The 25,687-nt window shown below is 46.3% G+C and overlaps 1 protein-coding gene across 1 annotated transcript; it reads right to left on the reverse strand.

Annotated features, from left to right (window-relative positions):
* Positions 1-265: 265 nt before the first annotated feature.
* On the reverse strand, positions 266-25,249 carry BNS (bonsai). The gene is made up of 3 exons (XM_087388881.1): positions 24,924-25,249; positions 24,748-24,801; positions 266-367 (listed from the first exon to the last, which is right to left on the reverse strand). Exons 1-3 carry the CDS (start codon positions 24,997-24,999, stop codon positions 303-305), a joined length of 195 nt encoding a protein of 64 aa, XP_087245007.1. The 5' UTR covers positions 25,000-25,249; the 3' UTR covers positions 266-302.
* Between the last annotated feature and the right edge of the window lie 438 nt (positions 25,250-25,687).

Below are 25,687 nucleotides of genomic sequence, written 5' to 3' on the forward strand. Positions count from 1 at the left end.
TGGCTTTAAAACAATAGACCCATTTATTCCCAATGGTAGTTTTGTCTGGTGGTGAGTCTACTCGATCCCAAGTCTTCTTTTGTACAATGCTATCATACTTCTCATCACAAATTAGCTGCATTTATAATCACATACGCTTTGTTTGGTTTTCTAATTTGATCTTCTCGAAATCTCAGCTTCTTTGACAATCGTTATTATTTTTTCTGCCACAAACGACGTCTTGTGGGCTTGAATGCAGGACATCAAGCTATGGATAGTGAAAAAGTGTGATCTCCAACATGTTTCATAGTATTGTGGCCTTCTCACTGGATTGTATGCAATCCAAGCTCACTCCATGTATCTTGAGAGACCAATGGCTGCTCTTGATCTGATAAAACCAGACAGCATTTAAGAAACAATTAAGTCTCCCATGATCCCGAAAGTTCCCAAAAACCCCAAGAGCCTTGATGTTTACAAAACCCAAACGCAAGATTCACTTGATTGTATTACCATTGGGCGTATTTTTCAGAAAATAATTCACATACGCAAACAAAAAGAAAGATTCCCAGTCCTGCAAATGGAAGGGCTATTGCTAAGACACTAGCTATTGAAAAGACCTATATGGAAGGTAACAGAATTCCTTGGTCCAAATGCTGTGTCATGTAAGATAAGAAGCCCCTTGACTCACAAAATTAAAGAGCTATTATGGCATAAGATAACCAGGAGGAAGAGCTCCCTAGGACCGCTGCAATACAAGGGCTTTGCTTGCATTCATGAGTGGTATTACAGGATGTAAGAGAGAGAATACAGCTTTCTCATGAACTGTCAATATGTTGAAATTATAAACCATAAGTTAAGTTATGTGTTGGAAAAGTCGCCTCCCCATCTGTAAGCCCCATATGAGGAGAGTGTGGGGGAGGTGTACTTATAAATGATGTGGCTGCCACATGGACATGTGGGCAGCATACAAGCTGAAAAAAGCATGCACATGGCGCTGCCACATGCGCAGCACATAGGCTTCCATGTGGGCAGCCTAATCTCTCTGGAAGGGCAGGATTGGTGCTGAACTGCAACAAGACTGTCAGGAACAGAGAGAAACATATTTGCGCAGGTGTTCCAGCATGCCAGGTGACATCAGCAGCAAGGACAACAGTATGTATCTGTACGTGACTGTGGAGCTGCAGTAGGGATCTGCCAGCAGCAAATCAGAGGGGCAGATCGGTGTGTATGGAGGCCTGCAGCAGCCTGTATGATGACCAGCAGGTGTCTTAGGCCTGGAGAAAGTCCAGAAACAGGCCGGGACAGGAGGAGCTATGAGGCGCGTGTTTGTGTATGGCTTGGTTTGGGTCCTGGAAAGACTCCAACTAGGGAAGAGGAAGCCTGGGCCAGTGGCTGCCTGCCATGTAGGTGGGCCAGCCAGAGGCTGATCAGCAGCAGCCAACCAAGTCGGACCCCACAGACCTGCTGGTCAGTGTCTTTGGGGCTGACTGGGTCGGTTCACCTAGGCTGCAAGTCGGCCAGTTTATGGGGGGGGGCTTGGGGCCTAAAAAAGAGCCCATTGGGGGCTCATTTCTCATCTATTGGAAGCTACACTTCAGGAGCAGATTGGAGCAGCATACCAGCCAGCCTTGGGCCTTCATCCAGGGTACTTGGAGGAACGTAGAAGGAGGCTGATTGCTGCAGACAAAGACCTCAGAAGAAGTCTTCATCCTAGACAACATTCAAGGCAGCAAGGACGGATCAAAGGGGGAGCTTGGCCCTCACCATTGGCTCGGTTCCAGAGAAGCAAGGAGGACAAGAAACCAAGGTCAAGCACTGCCTTACCAGTGGCTGTCCGGGAGGATCAGCCTGAAGGGGTGTTTGTCAGGCACGACTATGAGGCCCACCTGAGCTCATAGGGAGCACGCAGGCCGAGTGTTTTGAGAGTGCTACAGAGGTAGGAGAACAACAATTGGTTGTGCACAGGGGTCCACATCTAGGTAGCACTCTGCTACAAGAGGGTGAGACACTAGGCATACATTTGTGTTGTGTCCATTGTGGACAGAAATATAAGTTTTGTTGGTTCCACATCTCTCCTGTGCATTACTCATTTACTTACTGAACATGTATGCACATAAGGAAAGAAGTTTTGAATTCTATATGAACACCCTTGTGTGAATTCCTCAGACGCTCTGTTAGTCACATACCCTCTGTTACGACATTCAGTTTCCTAACATGGTATCAGAGCACTATCAGAAGTTCACAAGAGGTGGAGCTTGAAGGCAAGGACCTTACTGAAGAACGAGCTTGATTAGAGCTTGGGGGAATAATCATCTTCAATGTCTAGAGGACGGTAACCTTGTGAGGGAGGCTCAAGTTCAGATAGGTGTACAACTTCCTAATTCTATCTCTTCTCAATTCTTTGTCATGGCCACGAGATATGCTAATCCCTAAAGTTGGGGAAACGGGCAAGTTGGATGGGAACAATTACCCATTGTGGAAGATGAAGGTCCGGAGCCATTTGGTGTTGAGGGAGATGTGGGATATTGCGAGGGGCGTAGAGTTAACGCCTCAGCCCACCGTGACTCCAGCCCACTGCGACCGCACTGGCAGTTAATATACCATGAGATGTTGTTTTAGTGAGATTTTGGCAGATGCCTGATGTGGAGGCCTTGGCCACTATCTTTGGCACCATGGTAGATGCAATACTTCCTCACATTTAGACAGTGGACACTTCCTTTGCCGCGTGGACCACACTGCAGGACATGCTACGAGATGAACAATGATGCGAGGATTCTTGACTTCGAGACGGAGGTCTATGGCATAAGCATGGATAACATGACCCCAGCACTCCTGAAACCTCTGACCTACAAGCAAACACAAGAACACAACAAACGTGAGGAAACTGAGCAACCATGACATCTACGGGATGCGATCCCGAATCAGGAGATGTCCCCTTTGAGCCACGAGCTGAGCTATTGGCACGAACTTCCAACCAGATCCTAACCAGCCTGGTGTCCCATACCACCAGGTGGCGCTGTGAAGCTTGGGATCTGCTGGGGGCCTTGGGCTACGCTATGATGCAGGTGCGCGTCCGCGGCTCAATCCAAGATCAGACCTAGCACCTGGAAACGAGACTTGCTCCCATCGGCTCCCTGAGAACTGAACCCCTGGGCCCCTTATATAGACTCAGGCCCCAAGCGCCAAAAATAGCGAAGACCTCTAACTGGTTCGTACCCTTGCCACTCAACCCGAGAATCAAGCCTGCCTAACTCTAAGCCTCCCCAGGCAAATGAGCTAGTCTTGTGTACCCAGTACACGTCAAATACCAATCTGTGCACATGACATACTTCCCCTTCTCTAAGAACTCACTCCTGAGTTCGCTAAAAAACCCGGGAATGTCCTCTGAAGGTTTTGTGATGTCTCCCATGTTGCATCCTCCTCAACACGATCCTTCCACTTGATCTTGTATTCCGTGATAGTTCGATTACGAATCTGCCTTTCACGAAATTCAAGAATACTTTCAGACTCATGTGGAATAAAAGTTAAACTAAATGCTCCTTGCCCTTTTCTTCAAAGCCTTCTGGCTGCACCATGTAAATTTCCTCATGCAAATCTCCATGTCCAAAAGTTACTTGTAAACTTTGAGTCCCTATGACTGACTACAAAGGGCAAACCATACAGCTTAAACAAGTGGTCCACAAACTTGTGAGCCAGCTGAACATCTGAAATAGTTGTTCTAGTAGGTAAGAATCTAGCCATTTTTGTCAGACGGTCCACTATGACCCAAATGGAGTCATGACCCTTGCGCATTCTTGGCAAACCGGTAATAAAATCCATGGAAATACTTTATTACCCGAGATTTGCAATGGCTGTAATAACCCCACGCTTCTAAGACGTTCTGCCTTAGTAACCTGACAAACCCGACAACCTACCACATAGTTTTCTATAAATGCACACATCTTAGGCCAATAAAAGGTATGCTTCACAAGAGACAGAGTCCGATGTATACCTAGATGTCCAGCACTAGAAGCATCATGACACTCCCAGAGAATCTTGGATTGAAGATCCGAAACATTTGGCACACATATCCTTCCATTCCAGAACAGCAAGCCGTTCCTGATCATCCACTGACCTCCCGCCGCCTGTACCATAGGTGGCACAATCCCTGAGTCCTGGTCAACCATGGAGCTCCAATCCTAGACTTTCTGCCAATAAGAACTGAAATGACTAACAGTTGCGCAAAGCCCTCTCAAGGATTGAATTAGGTCTAAGGATATTTCTGTAAATGACATAGCATTTATAAACTTGACCCGACTTAAGGCATCCGCCACACTATTTAACGAACCCTTTCGATAACGTATTTCACAATCAAAATCTTGCATTAATTCTACCCATCTAGCCTTCCGTCCCCTCAATTCAGACCCATCACACACATACTTGATTGACTGGTGATCGGTCAATACAAGAAACTTTGAACCATACAAGTAGTGTCTCCAAACTTTTAGAGCATACGTAACTGCATAGAGTTCTTTTTCTAGTGTGGGCCAACGATATTGGGTGTCGTCTAGCTTCTTACTCTCAATCGCAAAATCACTCGCATCGGCCTCTAAAACATAAGGCCAGGTAGGATCGGGTAATGCAAGAACGGGTGCTTCCTTGATAGTTAACAAAAGCCTTGTTCAATGCATCATTCCGAGGTGCCGTGATGTGTGAATAATCACGCACAGACTTCCGTAGAAATACCGTGAATCCTAGGAAAGAACGAAGTTGTTTCACAATCTGAGGGATAGGCCATTCTAAAACCTTCTGGATATGATCCAGATCAATGCTAATACCTTCAGAAGAGATCTTGTGTCCTAAGTAAATAATCTCCTTTATAAAGAAGTCACATTTACCCATCTTGGCATAGAGCATATGCTGTCTTAGGAAAACTAAGACAATTCGGAGGTGTCTAATGTGATCCTCGAGCGTTCGACTATATACCAAGATGTCATCTAAGAACACGACAACGAATTTGCCCAAAAAATCTCGGAACAAATCGTTCATTATTTGCTAGAAGGTGGCAGGAGCATTGGTCAAACCAAAAGGTAATACGAGAAACTCGTAGTAGCCATACCTAGTTCGGAATGCGGTTCTATCTATGTATTTAGCATAGATACGGATTTGGTGATAACCTGTACACAAATCAATCTTAGTGAAATACTTCACTCCAGCCAAACGGTCTATCAAATCATCGGAACAAGAATGAGAGTATCAATTCTTAATTGTCACTTTATTCAATCGTTTATAATCTATACACATTCTCCACGAATTATCTTTCTTCTTTCTTAAGAGGACAGGTGCTCCCCAAGGTGATTTACTTGGGCGAATATAGCCCATATTCAGATAATCTTGTAGCTGTGAAGCTAACTCATCCTCCTCAGGCTGGCTCATCCTATAAGGTGGAACACTAATAGGTTGAGCCCCAGGCACTCAATCTATGCGATGGTCTACCACCCGTTCTGGAGGTAAACCTTCCGGCAGTTGAGCAGGGAATACATCCATGAAATCATCTAACAACATTCTCAATTCACGGTGTTCAAACACACTTAAATCATTCTTGTTATTAACAGAGACAACAAATAAAGAAAGCGGAATCAAAACACACTGATACACATCATAATGAGAAGTGTTTAATATATTCCAAAGCTGCATCGCAAAAATAATAGGTCCCTGAGAAGAGGGAATATTATCACAATGAATATAAAAATGGGTGTCCTTATCCAAAAAAGAAACAATATGTTCCTTCCATCCAATCCGAATATCGTGGGTTTTAAACCACTCTATTCCGATTAACAAGTCCACATGCTCCTCAATCAGCTCCTAGAATCTCTCAATCATTCTATGTGGCATCTACCACCACCTAACAGTGCTTATGGGCACCTAACTGTGCCTCTAGCACACACACATAGAACCTAAGGTGTGCCTGGGGCATACACCTTGAGATATCCCATCAAACCCCCCTCAAGGGAATGCCTCAGGCTATGTCAAGGATACATCTAGTCTCATAGTTTCTCATGCCATCTCATGGTGGTCAAGGATAAATCTATGACTAGGATCTCATGCTAGCAAGGGTTCCCAAGCGTGTAAAGTAAACAAAGGGATACATAAGACCTTCCAATGGTTATCTCCCCTGCATGTACATGCACACAATGTCTGTAGGAGGTACCATGGAGCTAAACACATACACATGGCCTACATCATATGGTGACCAGAGGTGTTTACAAAGAACACAATAGTTTATTTCATTCATTTTGCATGCTTCATAGAGGTGGCTAAATGAAAGTATTCCAAGCAAATCCGGGTATAGCAACCTAAAGGAAAGTTGTAGCCACAATTGTACTGATGCTATTCAACACTTTAAAACATCAGAAATGCCAAAGTAGCATCTAATGTAGGACCAAACTCACAACATTGTCAAAACTGTCCAAAACACAGGCCTGATCTTGGAGGGCTTGTATCTCACTCTTCAAAGCAAAGAAAAGAGGGGTTTCTAGGTAGAAAAAAAGCTGGTATACCAAAGAAGAGCCACTGAAGAGGAAAGGCAAAATGCCACGTCACGTCGCCATAGCCAGGAGCTTGATTGTCGACTGGTTTTTCGTCTGTTTCTCCCTCCCTGGTGGACCATTTCACTTCAAATCTGGACAGGGGCTAGCTCATAATGTTGTGCAAGCGTGGCTCAGAGGAGTTTCGAAATGGTTGCTCCAGCAAGTCGTATTGCACAAAATGGCGTCAGGAAGAAGGCGGCTGTTGCGCGGGTCTGATTGCTCTGACGTGGAAGGTCGCCCATACGAAGGGTCTCTCCAGCCAGAAGGACTCTGGGAATGGTTGCTTGTAGGTAGAGAACTCAGCCCTCCAAGTGGTTGGGCAGAAAGGGGCAAAATGGAGAGGAAGGTGAAGAAGAAGAAGAAGAAGATGACATGGCATAAATGGGCTCAAGGGGGATCATGGTGCTCTAATACCATGTTGAAGAAGTGAAAGGAAAGCATGAAGCTGAACACAAAACAAGAGAATGCTTGCTTATGGAATGAAGAAAGGTGAGGTCCATATGTAGGCACCTCTACATGAGCCACCAAGCTCCACAATCATCTCCTCAATCAACTCCTAGAATCTCTCAATCATCCTATGTGGCATCTACCACCACCTAACAGTGCTTATGGGCACCTAACTGTGCCTCCAGCACACACACATAGAACCTAAGGTGTGCCTAGGACATACATCTTGAGATATCCCATCAAGTGCTTGTTTTAGCATCCTGCCCCCCCCCCCCGAATAGACACAGCCTTACCTGCGGCCTGCTCCAAGCTATGGCGCACCCCTGAACTCCCTCCTTGGCTGCGAACAGCCCTTCGCGCCCTAATGGACCCTGCTCAGCCAGCCATACCTGGGTTCAACTGAAGCTCTTCCTCAGCCCTTCACTTACCAACAATCAGCCCATCACTTCACTCCTATGAGCGCTTCTCTCCTGCAATCTCTCTCCCCTGCAATCGTTCTATGTCCCTCCAAGCTACACCTCGCTCTCTCTCTCACCTAACGCCTCAGTTCAACTTCGAATTCACTCACTCTTTGCCTTCTCCTACCTTCTTTCCCTAATCTTAACCACTTCCCTTAACCGATGAACCAGCACTGGCAAAGTAATGAACATGAATTTCGAAATAAGAGCATACCTAGAGAAAAAATCGTCCAAATTTCTCGGAACAGAAGTTCCTACCTCAGCAGTTGGCTCTGATACCAACTAGCACGACCCCAGCACTCCTGAAACCTCTGACATGCAAGCAAACACAAGAACACACCAAACGTGAGGAAACTGAGCAGGCTGCTCACCACCCAACCATGACATCTACGGGATGCGATCCCGAATTAGGAGATGTCCCCTTCGAGCCACGAGCTGAGCTACTAGCACGAACTCCCAACCAGGTCCTAACTAGCCTGGTGTCCCATACCACCAGGTGGTGCTATGAAGCCTGGGATTTGCTGCTGGGCCTTGGGCTACGCTATGATGTAGGTGCGCGTCCGCGACTCAATCCAGGATCAGACCTAGCACCTAGGAACGAGACTTGCTCCCATCGGCTCCCTAAGAATTGAACCCCTGAGCCCCTTATATAGACTCGGTCGCCAAGCGCTAAAAATAGAGAAGACCTCTAACTGGTTCGTACCCTTGCCACTCAACCCGAGAATCAAGCCTGCCTAACTCTAAGCCTCCCCAGACTACCTGAGCTAGTCTTGTGTACCCAGTACACGTCAAATACCAATCCGTGCACATGACAATGGATGAGGGAGGTTCAGTACAGGATGACATCACCCAAATGAAGATGGTGAGGGGTCATCTGGCAACACTTGGTCAAAGGACGGATTTGACCACAAAGGCTAGGGTATTGTTTGGCATGCTTCCAAAGAGCTACGGTATTTTCATTACCAAGATGATTGCCTGCCAGAGGACGGCACCAGTGATGTTGGGGATTCGGTTCTATTGCTTCTACAACAGGAGGCTCAAGAGAAGAAGTACAAAGGCACATCTACCACTGAAGACAGAGCCCTAACAACTCAAGGCAGGAGCAAAGGCAAGGGAAAGGGTAAGCCTAGCAGTGGCAATCCCAAGAAGGACAAAACCGATAATGGAGGGGACTCTTCAAATGAGGAAAATAAGAAGAAAAGAAAGAAGAAGAATACGTGTTTCTATTGTGATACGCTAGGTCATTTGATTGTAGGAAGGAGGTGGCGGATCAGAAGAACAAGAAGGGGTCCAACATAGATTTGGAGGATACGGCTAATGTGGTAGTCAGTGGAGAGATTTTATTGGTCATATCTCTAGAGTTGCTAAGGTAAGGTATGCAGTCCCCAGTGTTGCAGTCAGGATGTTTGGCATTGAGACGTGGTCAGATGAGGAGTCAAAAACCTTCGTGGAGGTGAAGGAGAGCATTGAGTGCTCGATTCATCTAGGCACTTGGCTAGTATTACTGACACGAGGGAGGATTTCTTAATGTGACCTCTGGACTCAAAGTCAGATGGAGGCCGTGGCTTGCATTACAGGACTACACATGCAAGCTGATGGTCCAGATAATCTAGATATATTCTTGGGATTTGATTTCTCGAGATTGTTGTTTGGTTGTACACCTCACCAAAGGGGGGACGGGTCGGAACACACCCTGAGAGCTGTTAGAGGTAGCACACTTTATGGAGCTGGAGATAGAAGCCATTGAGAAGAACGGGACCTGGGAATTGGTTCCAAGACCCAAGTGGCAGTTTGTCATTGGTGTCAAGTGGGTCTACAAGAACCAAGTATACTTTAGACGGAGCTGTGGACCATAGTTACCAGGGAACGGGAAATGTTCTGAAAATTCAGGTTTTGGAACAGGAACGCTTCGGGAAGGGGGAACCGGAACCGGCACGCCGCGTATTACATGACATGTCATCATATGACATAAAACTATGCTAGAAAATGAAAGAAACTAGCATTTTACAAACCTTTCTATATAAACTCGAAAATACCCATTTGAAACTTTCAAAGAGCCAAAAAAAAAAAAGGGGACGTTCCAGGGCCATTCCGCTTGTACATTCCTTGTTGGAACGGCGTTCCAAACGTTCCGGACGTTGGAACACTGTTCCCTAGTAACTATGTTGTGGACAAGCACACAACCAAACTTGTGGCCAAAGGGTACTCACAACGACCAAGGATTGATAATGAGGACACCTTTGCCCTAGATGTCGACCCTTTGGCAATGGCTATGAGAAGATCTATGTAGAACATCGCCCATGATTCGCCAAGTCAGAGATGTGGGTCGACGAGGAGTCAGATGCCTTTGTGAAGGTGAAGGACAGTATGGAACGCTTGGTACCTTCCAGGTGTGTAGCTGTTGACACTGACACGAGGGTGGATTCCATGGAAAGCCCTGGGGTCTCATGGTCAGATGGATGCTGGACTTCAAAAGGGGACAGTACAAGATTACACAGGCTCTTGGCGGGTGCCTCATTAAGGTACAGGGTTTGCTTTCAGAGCGAACATTCAGGCAGTACAACAGTCTGGTATGTATTTGATATTTTGCATTTGAGCCTTTATAGCATGCTGTGGAGAGATTCTGCTCTTCATTTGTCTCAGGTGATAAGACATTGGAAGGAATTGGCCTTCTTCGAAGGCAGAAGGGGAAGTATTGGTGCTTCTTCAAATCTCGGACGCAGAGTGCTAGAAGGTGGTGGACAAAGAGTACTGAAGCCAGAAGAGTACCTGCTTGAGAACTCAGCGAGAGTTCATGGTCCAGGTTATCTGGAAATATTCATTGGTTGCAGACCTTGCCAAAGGAAGGACGGGTTGAAACAGACCCTCAGAGCATGGTGCCTGGAAGACTCCAGGTTGTTCACTCATTATGAGGGGGACGACTGGAAGATCGTGACGGCTGGGTTGCTCAAGTTCAGAGGCGGGAATGTGACTGAAGGAGGTGCTACCAGGAGATGCTACCAGAGATGGACCTGTGTACCAGGATGGTGTGCGGAAGCGGAACCGAACCTGGTGGAGCAGGAGCCACTGGATGAAAAGCCAGAAAAAGATTTCGACACCGAAAGGTTCCAGAGGACTACGACCAGGGAGTTACTGGAGCATTTTTATCGACATGTTGGCATTGGGCCGAGATGTGTCAGTGAGAGGGGGTGTTGGAAAGGTCACCTCCCCATCTGTAAGCCCCCAAATGAGGAGAGCATGGGGGGGTGAACCTAGGGTTTGAGTGTCTGTCACATGGGCATCTGATTGGATGCCATGTGGGCAAGAATCAAAGAGATGGTGGGTACCTGGAGCTAGGATGGATCTGCAGTAGCAAAAGGCGAAGCAGTAGCCAGCACAAGGAACCCGTACGGCGCAGGACACGTGGCTGGGAAGAGGGCCTGGCAGAGGCACAGACATGGCAGGGAGTGCAGGCCCAGATCTGCAGCAGGAAATGTGACTTTCAGTGGGCAGGAAACAGGCCTTTTATAGGCTGGAGATATGCCTTGAAAAGAGGGCCAAAGGGCCCTGGAAGTTTGGGCCAGAAAAACCTGGCTTGTGTGCCTTATAGGGCTGGACCAGCCACAGACTGGTCGGCCAATCTGGTCGTCCAGTCTGTACCAGGCTGGTCGGTTTTTATCAGCCCCCCCCTGGGGCCTATATAAAGAGGCCATTCAGGCCTTATTTTGACATCATCTGGAGCAGCAATTCCACCAGCAGAAGTAGCAGCAGCAGGGCTACCTTTGGGCCTACAGTCAGGAGGAGAAAGAAGTACCTTGTGCTGCAGACTTAGCTTGCAGGAAGCTGCCCACCTAGACTGGTTTCTGAAGGGGAAGAGAAGGAGGAAGAAGAGCAAGAGAGTGAGAGTGAGAGAGAGACACTCAAGTGCGGGTGTGAAAGAATGATGAGCCACACCACAAACTCACTTGTGTTTTATTAGGATTAGGTTTACCCTATGACTGTCTTAAGACAGTCATAGGTGTCCTATCTTTTAATGAAGGGTTGGCAATGTGCCTTTACCCCAACAACCTCCCACCTAAAGGCCAATGTGCCTAAAGGGGAGAAAAGAATAAAAATTACAGCAATATACAGTTACTGTATACAAGACCATAAAGTAAGAATGGTCTCATCCTAATCCCATGATGTGGCGGCAATGTGCAAACCGCTCTGTAGGCAAGCTCTTAGTGAGCAAATCTGCAGGATTATCATCAGTATGCACTTTCACAAGCTCAAGTCGCTTGTCTTCCAGTACCTCCCTGATGAAATGATATTTCACTTCTATGTGCTTGGTCTTCTGATGAAAAACCGGATTCTTTGCCAACATGATAGCACTCTGACTATCACAATGCAAAACTGGCATATCTCCTGTAATGCCCAAATCTCCCACCAGCCGAGTGAGCCATATTGCTTCCTTGCAGGCCTCAGTGGCTGCAACATATTCAGCTTCTGTGGTTGACAGTGCAACGCATTTCTGCAACCGAGACACCCATGATATAGCACCTCCTGCAAATGTGAAAATATAACCGGTAGTAGACTTCCGGTTATCTGCATTCCCTGCATAGTCTGAATCTGTAAAACCATGCACCAATGCATCTTGCCTACCATAGCATATGCACAAGTCTTTGGTACCCTTGAGATACCTCAAGACACCTTTCACTGCTTCCCAGTGCCGCTTGCCTGGATTTGCCATATACCTGCTGATGACTCCCACCGCAAAAGCAATATCCGGACGAGTGGCAACCATGGCATACATCAAAGATCCAACTGCAGATGCATACGGAACCTTGGCCATTTCAGCCTTATCATCATCTGATCTGGGGCTGTCCTTACTGCTGAGTTTTAAATGTGGAGGCAACGGGGTACTAATAGACTTCCCCCCCTCCATTTTAAACCTCTGCAGTACTTTGTCAATATACTCCTTTTGTGACAGAAACAAAAGTCCCTTGGACCTGTCACGAGTAATACGCATGCCAAGAATATGATTTGCATCACCCAAGTCTTTCATGTCAAAAGACTTATGCAGTTGTTTCTTCAAAGCACTAATCTCATGCTGAGATTTGCTGGCAATAAGCATGTCATCCACATATAGAATGAGTAGCATCAAACTGCCATCCTTTGCCCGTTTGGTGTACAAGCAATGATCGGTCTCACACCGATGATACCCTTGGGACTGCATGAAGGCATCAAACTTCTTGTACCATTCCCTTGGCGCCTGCTTGAGTCCATACAAGCTCCTCTTGAGCTTACACACAAGCTGCTCTTTCCCTTTAACAGCATATCCCTCTGGCTGACTCATATAGATCTCATCATGAAGATCTCCGTGAAGAAAGGCTGTCTTCACATCCATCTGACATAAATCCATGTCGTCATGAGCAACAAGAGCTAACACTGCTCTCAAAGTAGTCATCTTGACTACAGGGGAAAAGATCTCATCAAAGTCAATGCCCTTTTCCTGCTTAAATCCCTTGGCAACCAATCTGGCCTTATACCGAGGTAAAGCATTTGAATCCACTTTGACTTTGTAAACCCACTTGCATGGCAAAACCTTTCTGCCTGCAGGTAACTGCACCAAGTCCCATGTATCATTCTCAAGTAGGGAGTCCATTTCTGACTGCATGGTTGTCTCCCACTTCTTTTTCTCTGTTCTTCCCATAGCTTCCTTGAAGCTGGAAGGCTCACCACAATCTGTCAGCATGATAAAATCAGCCACATTATTGGCTCCTGGAACAAACCTGGCAGGAGGCCGTTGTGCACGGGTGCTCCTCCTAACAAACTGTTCCGGATTAGGCTGCTGTCCAGCCTGTTCTTCATGCATGACGGGTGGCTGTACCACCATATCTGGCTGTTCTACAGCCCCATCTGTTGGCACATCCAGTGGTGCATCATTGGCAAAATTATCTGGCTGATTTTCAGCCTGTATACCCTCTTGAACAGGGTGCTCTGATACCAGTTGAAGGGGAAGAGAAGGAGGAAGAAGAGCAAGAGAGTGAGAGTGAGAGAGAGACACTCAAGTGCGGGTGTGAAAGAATGATGAGCCACACCACAAACTCACTTGTGTTTTATTAGGATTAGGTTTACCCTATGACTGTCTTAAGACAGTCATAGGTGTCCTATCTTTTAATGAAGGGTTGGCAATGTGCCTTTACCCCAACAACCTCCCACCTAAAGGCCAATGTGCCTAAAGGGGAGAAAAGAATAAAAATTACAGCAATATACAGTTACTGTATACAAGACCATAAAGTAAGAATGGTCTCATCCTAATCCCATGATGTGGCGGCAATGTGCAAACCGCTCTGTAGGCAAGCTCTTAGTGAGCAAATCTGCAGGATTATCATCAGTATGCACTTTCACAAGCTCAAGTCGCTTGTCTTCCAGTACCTCCCTGATGAAATGATATTTCACTTCTATGTGCTTGGTCTTCTGATGAAAAACCGGATTCTTTGCCAACATGATAGCACTCTGACTATCACAATGCAAAACTGGCATATCTCCTGTAATGCCCAAATCTCCCACCAGCCGAGTGAGCCATATTGCTTCCTTGCAGGCCTCAGTGGCTGCAACATATTCAGCTTCTGTGGTTGACAGTGCAACGCATTTCTGCAACCGAGACACCCATGATATAGCACCTCCTGCAAATGTGAAAATATAACCGGTAGTAGACTTCCGGTTATCTGCATTCCCTGCATAGTCTGAATCTGTAAAACCATGCACCAATGCATCTTGCCTACCATAGCATATGCACAAGTCTTTGGTACCCTTGAGATACCTCAAGACACCTTTCACTGCTTCCCAGTGCCGCTTGCCTGGATTTGCCATATACCTGCTGATGACTCCCACCGCAAAAGCAATATCCGGACGAGTGGCAACCATGGCATACATCAAAGATCCAACTGCAGATGCATACGGAACCTTGGCCATTTCAGCCTTATCATCATCTGATCTGGGGCTGTCCTTACTGCTGAGTTTTAAATGTGGAGGCAACGGGGTACTAATAGACTTCCCCCCCTCCATTTTAAACCTCTGCAGTACTTTGTCAATATACTCCTTTTGTGACAGAAACAAAAGTCCCTTGGACCTGTCACGAGTAATACGCATGCCAAGAATATGATTTGCATCACCCAAGTCTTTCATGTCAAAAGACTTATGCAGTTGTTTCTTCAAAGCACTAATCTCATGCTGAGATTTGCTGGCAATAAGCATGTCATCCACATATAGAATGAGTAGCATCAAACTGCCATCCTTTGCCCGTTTGGTGTACAAGCAATGATCGGTCTCACACCGATGATACCCTTGGGACTGCATGAAGGCATCAAACTTCTTGTACCATTCCCTTGGCGTTCCCTTGGCGCCTGCTTGAGTCCATACAAGCTCCTCTTGAGCTTACACACAAGCTGCTCTTTCCCTTTAACAGCATATCCCTCTGGCTGACTCATATAGATCTCATCATGAAGATCTCCGTGAAGAAAGGCTGTCTTCACATCCATCTGACATAAATCCATGTCGTCATGAGCAACAAGAGCTAACACTGCTCTCAAAGTAGTCATCTTGACTACAGGGGAAAAGATCTCATCAAAGTCAATGCCCTTTTCCTGCTTAAATCCCTTGGCAACCAATCTGGCCTTATACCGAGGTAAAGCATTTGAATCCACTTTGACTTTGTAAACCCACTTGCATGGCAAAACCTTTCTGCCTGCAGGTAACTGCACCAAGTCCCATGTATCATTCTCAAGTAGGGAGTCCATTTCTGACTACATGGTTGTCTCCCACTTCTTTTTCTCTGTTCTTCCCATAGCTTCCTTGAAGCTGGAAGGCTCACCACAATCTGTCAGCATGATAAAATCAGCCACATTATTGGCTCCTGGAACAAACCTGGCAGGAGGCCGTTGTGCACGGGTGCTCCTCCTAACAAACTGTTCCGGATTAGGCTGCTGTCCAGCCTGTTCTTCATGCATGACGGGTGGCTGTACCACCATATCTGGCTGTTCTACAGCCCCATCTGTTGGCACATCCAGTGGTGCATCATTGGCAAAATTATCTGGCTGATTTTCAGCCTGTATACCCTCTTGAACAGGGTGCTCTGATACCAGTTGAAGGGGAAGAGAAGGAGGAAGAAGAGCAAGAGAGTGAGAGTGAGAGAGAGACACTCAAGTGCGGGTGTGAAAGAATGATGAGCCACACCACAAACTCACTTGTGTTTTATTAGGATTAGGTTTACCCTATGACTGTCTTAAGACAGTCATAGGTGTCCTATCTTTTAATGAAGGGTTGGCAATGTGCCTTTACCCCAACAGTTTCCAGACAGCAAGGTGGAGAAGATCATTCTAGACGGAAAGTCTACTCACGCTCGAGGTGGAGCACGCGGACTCTAGTCTAGAGATAGCCAGCAGATAGGAGAAGGACTTTGTGGTAAGATCAAAGGACCACACCATTGGTGGGACTCTGGATCTATCTCTCTTGTATTGTGTCCATAGTTGTGGACGGAAATATATTATATGGTGGTTTCTCTATCTAGTTTGGTTCATTGTCTATTGATGAGTCTGCACACCTATTGAATGCACATAAGTAAAGAAGTTTGTGATTCCACACCCACACCGTACACTGTGTGAGCTCCTGGGCATTATTTCCGCTGCATGTACCCTCTGTTGGGTCATTTTCTAACAAGAACACGCTACTTACTTTAATCATCTTGTACGTCGATGGCCTCTTAGTCATAGGCAGTCATGTGGCACATATTGCCGAGACCAAGGCTGCTTTGTCGCAGGCATTCAAATGACAGATCTAGGCTACTTCTCTTCTTCCTTGGTTTGGAGATTTGGTAGGGTAAGGAAGGGTTCTTTGTTTCTTAGAAGCCGTATTCGCAGGAGCTTCTGGCAACCTTCCAAATGAAAAGTGTAAGTTAATTTCTTCCCCCATGGACCCCAACACGAAGCTGTCCAAGTATGATCCTAGTGAGCCGGTGGATGAAGACTTGTACCGTAAGCTGATTGGATCCTTGATATGGCTCCTCAACACCAGAGTTGGATCTCAGCTTCTCCGTGGGCTGTTTAGCTCCTTTATGCAGACGCCGCTGAAGACCTATTGGCATGCAGGGATGCAGATCCTCAGGTATCTACATGGCACCTGTGATTGAGGATTATTGTATCAGGCAGCAGGACAGCAATCCAAGATCCAGTTACAAGGCTGGCGTGATTACGATTGGGGAGGCGATCCAGACACCATGCTTGACCACAGGAGACTGCTTCACTCAATAGCATTAGCATGGAGCATTAAAAGGCAACCCACTGTAGCTTTATCTTGGACAGAGGCTGAGTATCAGGCCGCTTGTTCTGCTATGTGTGAGGCAATCTAGCTTCGCAGATTGCTTGGAGAGATTGGGTTCCCACAAATGTCTCCAACCGACATCCACAGTGATAATCAAAGCTGTATAGCACTTGCTTGCAATCCAGCATTTCATGCTCGAACAAAGCACATTGAGATACAGTACCCTTATGTTTGGAAGAAGGTGCTAGATGAATTGATCTTGCTCATCTTCTATAAAGCGGGGGACAACACGGTGGACCTGTTTACCAAGCCACTTTCACAGCAGTTGCTTGGTGCTCATTGTAGCTCCCTGAGACTGATTCAGCTAAGAGGGGGTGTTAGAGGTGGCATCTTCTGATGTATCATATGTAGCATTTGTGTGAGGGCTTCTTTGTGGGTGTGCCCACCTCGTGTGAGGCTAGAGTAGGAGGGGGTGGTTGAAAAGGTCACCTCCCCATCTGTAAGCCCCCAAATGAGGAGAGTGCGGGGGACGGAGACCTTGGGCAGCACATGCCCAGAAAAGAGAGAAGAGAAAACAAGGGTACCTGGCTTTAGGTAGGATCTGCAGGAGCATAAGACAGAGCAGAGCGCAGCAGCAGGGACCCAAGAGCAGAGTCGCTGAACTGACAATGATGTCAGCCAGGTGTATGGACCTGTACGGAGGCTGGAGCATGGCCTGCAAGGCTGGATGAGATCCGGGACAGAGGTGGACACATGGCGGGATGTGCAGGCTGGATAGGCGCATATGTGGAGCAGGTTTTGGGCCTGTTTTGAAACCCTGGATTAGGGCTGGAGAGTGGGCACCCAGGTGGCCAGGAGCAGAAGCAAGTAGGGCTGCAAGGGACTGGCCCTGGGGGCATATTTATAGCTCACTGGGTTGGCCAGTAGGGCAGCCAAGTCGGCCCACATAGGGCATGGAAGAGTGGGCCATAAAGGGCCTAGTTTTGTGTGCCAAAGGGGCCAGACTGAGTCGGCTATAATTGGGCAGACCAGTCTGTATTTTTTGGGGCCCCTTGAGGACTATAAAAGGGCCCCCTTGGGAGGCATACATCCAGCAGGTCAGCCATCAGAGGAGCAGATAGGAGCAGCTTACCCTCATCCTTTGGCCTACAATCAGGAGGTAAAGGAGTGCTGGAGGTGCTGCTGCAGACTTAGCTCACAAAGCTGAACCCTACATGCATAGCAGGGTAGCAGGGCGCTGAGATCTGGACAGAGAGTCTACACACGCTCGAGGTGAAGCACGCGGGCTCAAGTTCTAGAGATATCTGGCAGAAGTAGAAGTACGTGGTGGTAAGATCAAAGGACCACCCTCTGATGGAACTTGGATCTATCTCTCTTTGCATTGTGTCCATAGTTTTGGACGGAAATATATTCTTTTGGTAGCTTTTATATCTGGCTGGATCATTGTCTATTGATAAGTCTGCACATCTAATTGATGCACATAAGTTTAAGAAGTTTGTGATTCCACTCCCCACACACACTGTGTGAGCTCCTGGGCTATTCTATCAGTCTTCCGCTATGTGTACCCTCTACTGGTCGATTTCTAACAGGGGTATGGTTTGTGTACCTGGGCATGTGTCTTGTGATATACATGATGGAAGGACTGGTATGGGTCCGTACGACACTGTTCGGGGTCCTTTGGACCTGTATTGCCACCGTGTGGAGCCGCCCTAGGCTGCGTCTAATCTGGGCCAGCATGGTGGGCCTACCAAGCCACCCCCCAGGCAATAGATCTGACCTATTTGGTCAGGTTACCAAGCCCCTTTACCCGTCCTGTGGGTAGGCACAGACCGACATCTGGGTTGACCAACTTGATAGACCAGATCGGCCTATTCGTAGGGCCGATTGCAGGGTGGTGGGGCTATATATAGGGCCCCCCTCTACCCCCTTTGTATCATCTTTCCTTGGAGGTTTTGCCCATTTATTGAGGGCCTTTTCTTGAGTTCTTGTGCAGTTTCTCTCTTTCCATTTCACAAATTCTTTGCTTGTCATATGTGCTCTCCTTTTGCTGTTCATATTCCACTGCACTTTCACAAGAGCATGGTGCCTAGAAGACTCCAGGCTATTCAATTATTTATGAGGGGGACACCTGAAAGATGGTGGCATCTGGATTGCTCGAGTTCGATGGCGCAGAGGTGATTGAAGGTGGTGCCACCTGGTGCTACCAAGGATGGACATGTGTACCAAGACGGTTTTACGCTGGACCAGACCTGGAGGAGCAGGAGCCAGTGGCAGAAAGACTAGGAATCGACATCAACACCGCATTGTTCCAGATGGCTTCGACATGGGAGCTCATGGAGCATCTTCATCAACAAGTTGAGATCACGCCAAGATGTATCGGTGAGAGGGAGTGTTTGAAAATTAACCTCCCCATCTGGGGGGAGGTGTACTTAGGATTGATGTGGCTGCCACATGGGCAGCACATAGGCTGCCATGTGGGCAGCATTCGAGCTCATAAAAGCATGCACATTGGGCTTCCACATGGGCAGCACAATCAGGAAAGTACCTGGCAAGGTAGAGCTCCCCGGAAGGGCAGGATTCGCAGCATTATAACAAGACTGTCAGGACAGAGAGAAGCATATTTGTGTAGGTGTTCCAGCATGGCAGATGATGCCAGCAGCACGGACAACAGTGCGGATCTGTATGGGACTGTGGAGCTGCAGTACGGATCTGCCAGGACCAAATCAGAGGGACAGATCTGTACTGAACAGACGCGCCCTGGTACAGGTGTGTACGGAGGCCTGCAGCAGCCTGCATGATGATGTGGCAGGTGTCCTTTCTGGAGAAGGTCCAGGAACAGGCTGGGACAGTTGTGAGGCTCCTGTTTGGAGAAATGTATGGCCTAATTTTGGCTCTGGAAAGACTCCAACTGGGGCAGAAGAAGCCTAGGACAGTGGCTGCCTGCCACGTGGCCAGGCGGACCAGCCCTAAGCTGGTCAGGAATAGCCAACGAAGCTGGGCCCCACAGACCTGCTGGTTGTGTATTTGGGGCTGATTGGGTCAGTTGACCTAGGCTGCAAGTTGGCCAGTTTATGGGGTCCCTAAAAAGAGCCCATTGGGGGCCCACTTCTCATCCATTGGAAGAACCACTCCCAGGACCAGATTGGAGCACCATACCAGCCAGACTTGGGCCTTCATCTAGTACTCAGAGGAGCATAGAAGGAGGTGTATTTGCTGCAGACAAAGACCTCAGAAGAAGTCTTCATCCTAGGCTACATTCAAGCAGCAAGGACGGATCAAAGGGGGAGCTTGGCCCTCACCAATGGATGCGCTCCAGAGCATAGTCACATGAAAACAGGTTCGTCTCAATGAAACCTCTGTTTCGCCCAAATCAAAATACACATTTTTGCCCCGTTTTTTCTAGAGTCCATATGCTTATAAGTTTTGACTCCATAAACATTAAATGGGCTCTAGTTGAAACTTGAGAAAGGAAAATGAAAGCTTAATTTTAAATAAATTTGAAGAATGTGTTTGTGTTTTTTAATTCCCTTTTCAGGTGTCTTGACTTGTATTTCTCTTTGTTCAATTTAAACTTGAATATACCATGTCCATTGTCTTATTTGCCCCTAACCATGTATTTATTCAGTATCATTTCAAAACCGATCCGAACTTGATAAAGAGATTGAAAGCTTGAACTTAAAGAATGTGTTTGTGTCTTGAATTTCCTTTTTTAGGTGTCTTGACTTGTATTTCTCTTTGTTCACTCCAAATATAACATATCTTATTTGTCCCTATCCTTGTATATATTAAGTATCAATTCGAAACCTATTCGTTTTGTCCGGAAAGACAAAACAAAACGAAACGAAATGTGTCAGAACGATGAAATATCGAAATAGAGGAAACGTTGCTTGTGACTATGTTCCAAAGTAGCAAGGAGGTCAAGCACTGCCTTACCAGAGGCTGTCCAGGAGGATCAACCTGAAGGACAAGTGAGGCTTGGAGGATCTTGAAGGACTTGTACAAGACCAAACAATGGGGCACAAATAGTTCTGTGAACGACTATCTGGTCAAGGTGAAGATTCTCAAGTATCAAATTATGGCAGAGGGCCAAAAAGTTGACAACAATCAGTTTGCCATGCTGTTTCTTCAGCAAGCTTCCACGCAACTTTAATGAGGTAGTGATTATCTTGACAATTGGAGAAAGGCTGAGGCCACTCATGTTCGAGAAGATCTAGCCTCTATTGCTCACTTGCAGTTGCAGGACAATGATGGGGATGAGAAGACACTTACTGCTTTTGCAGCGGATACTAAAGGCAAACATCAGTAAGGGTAAGTCAAATATGAAGATTCTTCAACTATCAAACAATGAGAGTAAGGAAAAGAGAAATTGCTACTACTATAATCAACCTGGACATCTTGTGCAGGATTGTAGAAAGAAGGCGACACATTAGAAAGAGAAGCAGCAGCCCAAGAAGAAAAGAGTCTGAAACAGATTTAGCCAATTTGGTAAAACGTAAATTATTTTGGGTGATTAATCATTACACCCAAGACCCTCGAGATCAGTGTCATTGATCCAGGTATGACTATACAGGTGTCTAGAATATGGCATAGAATGATGGTCTAAGGATCCAAAGCCTTTTGAGAAGGTGATGGATAGAACGTCTTGCTCAGACCATGTTGAGAATGAGGCTGTACTAGACCAAATTTAGACAGAATGAGAGCAATGGAACACGTTGGTGAATGCCCAGGGATTCAAAAGGAGGCTGCTCTGAAAGGTGCTTCAAGGAGGTACCTGACTTTTCTCTAATGGCAAGAAAAACAATGGACCAAGGTAGTTTTCCCTCTTTGCATTAATGTGGATTTTCCAATGCATGCTATGGTCACAATGTTCATTCAAGGGGAGGGTGAAAGCCTTTCAGACATATAGAGAGGAAATTCTCACAGCGAAGGCATTCGGAGCTGTCTGTGTGTATTCTGAAGATGTTAGTGTCTCGGACGCTAAGGAGCTTGAGATACTGACAGATAAGGTGACGAAGAAATCTCCAGGGATTACAATTAGCCTTGGTGGACTTGGGATGCAAACCTGAGTGGAGCTCAATGAGCTTGGTTCCAAAGCAAGGTGGTACCATACATATGGCACGACTACAATAAGTGTGTAATGGCGGGAAAATTTTGGGTACATAAGGTACATCCCTTTTGTAACTTATTATTATTTCCCCCAGAGAAGTAGGGAGGGGGAAGACACAAAGGGAGGCATAGAGAGGGAGAGGGAGAGGGAGAGGGACGATATACTAGTGACTATAGTCCAATGCAATAATCTACCACCATCAACAAACAATCAAGTAGATTCTACCATAGTTAACTGTTGATGTGCATACATCGTACATGGAACTAAATAATTCACAAAGAGCTTCAACTTGAAATTGAAAGCTCAAAGTTGAAACCAATTGCCAGATCGAGATTGTAGAGCATAGTAGAAGAAGTCACGACTTAGTCTATACTCTACAATCTTCGGGGTTGTGTGGACTGTGGGATCCTCAGGAGAATCCCTGCAAAAGGCGGGTCAGGTCCTTATATAGGCAAAGGAGCAGCCTCTGATCAGCCTGTTTGTCATAGCCCTTTTCTCAGTGTGAGAGGATAACAAGAGTATGATGCAATTGCATGACGAGTGAGTAAAACAAGACCCATGTATACAGCTGCCAATGACAATTGCCTCTTCCCCGTGAAAACAGTAGATCGACCTGAAACAGGGGGGGGCAAATACACAAGGCGGTCTCTCGGATGTCAAAGCAAACACACTGACAAATGTGTGTCTTCACAAGCCCTCTACCAAGGCACTTTGTGGATAGCTCGAATGGAGAGGCTAAGAAGATGCCCACCAATGACGTAAGTGTCCCTGAAGCCAAACGAACTGATGGGTTTACCCTCAATTAGTTTTGTGGTGACCTCAAATGCTGAAATCTGTTTTAAAACAGATTGTTAGAGACCTCCCAAAATCTCTTCAGAGATACTGCAGCTTTACATCGTTTGCTTGGATTAATCGACCATGAACCAGATCTATGTTTCTACACACTGATGTTGCAAGCTGCACTGGCCTAGATGCTCCAGGCACTTTTGCTCCGCACATAGCTTTCCTTCTCTGGTCTGCTTTACCAATCTGCTTTATCTTTATGTTGCAGGTCTACCAATTGCCCCTTTTGGACCACCTTGAATTGATGCAAATCTATGCACACCTATTCTGGCTTCATCTGCTGCTTGCAAATATTTTTGCCATAGTGAAGGGCTCTTAGGCAGCTCCGCTGCCTCTCTCTTTTTATAGATTGATGCAGGTCACAACCACTATAGCCAATTCTGTTTGAGACAGGTCCCGCTTCTTCTAACAATTTCACGAGCAGGCATCGGCTTGATGAAGAACCCCTGGTTGACGCTACCTCTTAGATCTCTGTGCCAATTCTGTACTCGCACCTCACCACCTGTGAAACATTTATTGGAGACGTTGTCAACAACTCAATGTTTTGATCTTCTTCTTGCTTTGCTTCAGGTTAACACTGTTTGCACACTAATCTTGAGCTTGCTCTTTGCTTGTCACAGGTGTTACTCTGCTCAACATGCACAATGCCGATTGTAACTAAGTGCATCAATTGTTGCTTGTCATCAACAATTTTGATGATGCAATTGCTCTTTCTTTGATTGCAGGTCTTCTACATCGTCAATCATTGGTTGGGCCCAAATATGGGCTCATCTGCCATTGCTACCGATGATAGTGATCCTTTCCTTCTGTACCCAATTACAGTTTTTGCAAATCCTCTCTCCTGTAGGTCCTTCTTTCCTTCAAAATCTTATCTTCAGTTTGTTGACGAGGCTGACTACTACGTAGGTCCTTCTCTACAATTCTACATAGGCTTCTCTCTACCTGTCAGCAACAAGTTGCCAGATATGAGCTATAGCTCAGACTTCTCCTTCTGATAAACTTACCGTGCACTTCTTGCTAGAAGACTACTTGATGAACAGGATTCACAAGTCTAGCAAATTTGGCTCTGATACCATGTAAGAAAGACATGGAGGCCTTCTAGACTGGAGTGCCCTCCACACACCTGCATAGGTAGGAATAGATGCACACACGTGAATGAATTGATGCAAATGGAAATGCCGACACTGGCCACAATGAATGCTCCAAGCTGAGAGTGCAGCAACCAAGCGGCAAACCCAATACATAGCAAGCCCTAATCAAGGAGGTGAGAAGGTGTGGAGAAGGCGTGGGCCTCCTTAGAGGCTTTCAAATAGTTTGCCCAATCCAAACACATGCATCAAAATACTAGCATTTGATTGGCTTTCCTCAAGTGTGTGACATGGTACGTGCTTTGCCTGCCTGACACGTGGCAAAGTACATAAGTTAGACGAATGAAATAGTGCCATGTGGCACTCATCTCCTCCATCATGTTGATGTATATATTTCACATCAGGTGGCCCCTTGAAAATCTCTACCCTCTTATCCAGGACATAACGCCTAACCTAGGGCGTAAGGTCTCACTACCACTCTATTTTACATTTAATTATCCTAACCCCAAATCATCCTAAGGGTTATTTAATGACCTGATTCCATACTTCATCACTAACTTTTCCAATAGAGTCCTTACCACTAGGCTTAGACTCTCGGCTACCAATGTCTCTCTTTTTTTTCGTCCTACACCTAGAAGCAAAACAGCCAGGCTTCCCACAATAAAAAGACATAGTAACCAGACTATAATAGGCCAGAGAGAGGCACACTTTGGAAAAGGTTGGGAAACCTGGAAGTTCAGTACCGACCCCCTTCTATTCGGAAGCTTACGGAGGTCGTTTGATTTTTAGCATGCCGTAAGCGTCATCGAAAAGGAGAACCTAGCTAACATATCGAACAAAATGAGCGTTTCTTTTTCTGTGAACGCTCTTGAGAAATCGTCAGCTATCTTCTAGCCTGGAAAATTCACTTTACGTATCTTATATAATGCCCTTGTGTGTGCGCAGGAGGTTAGGGAAGGTTTGCATGCAACACTTACTGAGCTCCTCTGTGTCATCAATCGCAGGAGCCACACCTGGTGGAAACGGTATGTCTACACCCACAATGAATTAAAAAGTTAAGAGAGACTGTTAAACAACAATATGCAAAATAGAAAAGGAAGTACGCTTTCAAATTCTCAAGACTACAGACACCATCAATAGTGTGAAAACCTACCATCATCAGGAAGCGTATCGCGCATCCACTCTTCGTCCACGATGTCAAGCAACATTCCTAGACTTAAATCGGCCATCTCCTTTGATAACTCCTCGATAACCTTCCTAGAACGTGTCAAACATTGGCAAGCGTCAAAGGACTAATGTCACTAACTGTGAACATTCATCAGGCCTGCCCATTTTGAATTTTTCTGTTATGTAGTTTGTCACGTCACCGTGATGGCAGGGAATGGTCGGACCAATAGATCCTCTATATTGGTCATTGCTTAGTGCTAGTACATAAAAGGGAACGAGTACTAAACCCGTGCTAAGCACATACAAAAATGCATGACCATCCTCAACAACTCCCCATATGAAGGTGGATCTTTGATTCTTAAATCGCTAATCAATTCACCTTGGATTGGATTTTGAAATTTTGGCTAAGTCTTAACCCATGACTGGGACACCTTCTATCTCCTCCTTTCATTCCATTAACCTTCCTTTCATTCCATCTCCTTTCATTCCATTAACCTACCATCTCCTCCTTCCTCCCAAAAGTGACGTCCCATCTCCTCCATTCCATTGACCTTCTATCTCTTCCTTGCCCCTAAAGCTGCCTCTTGTCTTTCCACCTCCTCCCCAAAGCCTGCCTCTTGTCTTTCCACCTCCTCCCTCCCCCCAAGCCTCCAACCAAGAGCTCCTTCTTTGTGACATGTAGCAGGCTCTTCTCCTCCAAGCTGCCACATGTCCTCTCTTTTTTTTTTTCCATGATTAATAGGTTAAAGA

The sequence above is a fragment of the Dipteris shenzhenensis genome, chromosome 17 (assembly GCF_047967505.1).
Source record: "Dipteris shenzhenensis isolate YYH24624 ecotype China chromosome 17, Dip_SZ_1.0, whole genome shotgun sequence".
In the NCBI taxonomy this organism is placed as follows: Eukaryota; Viridiplantae; Streptophyta; class Polypodiopsida; order Gleicheniales; family Dipteridaceae; genus Dipteris; species Dipteris shenzhenensis.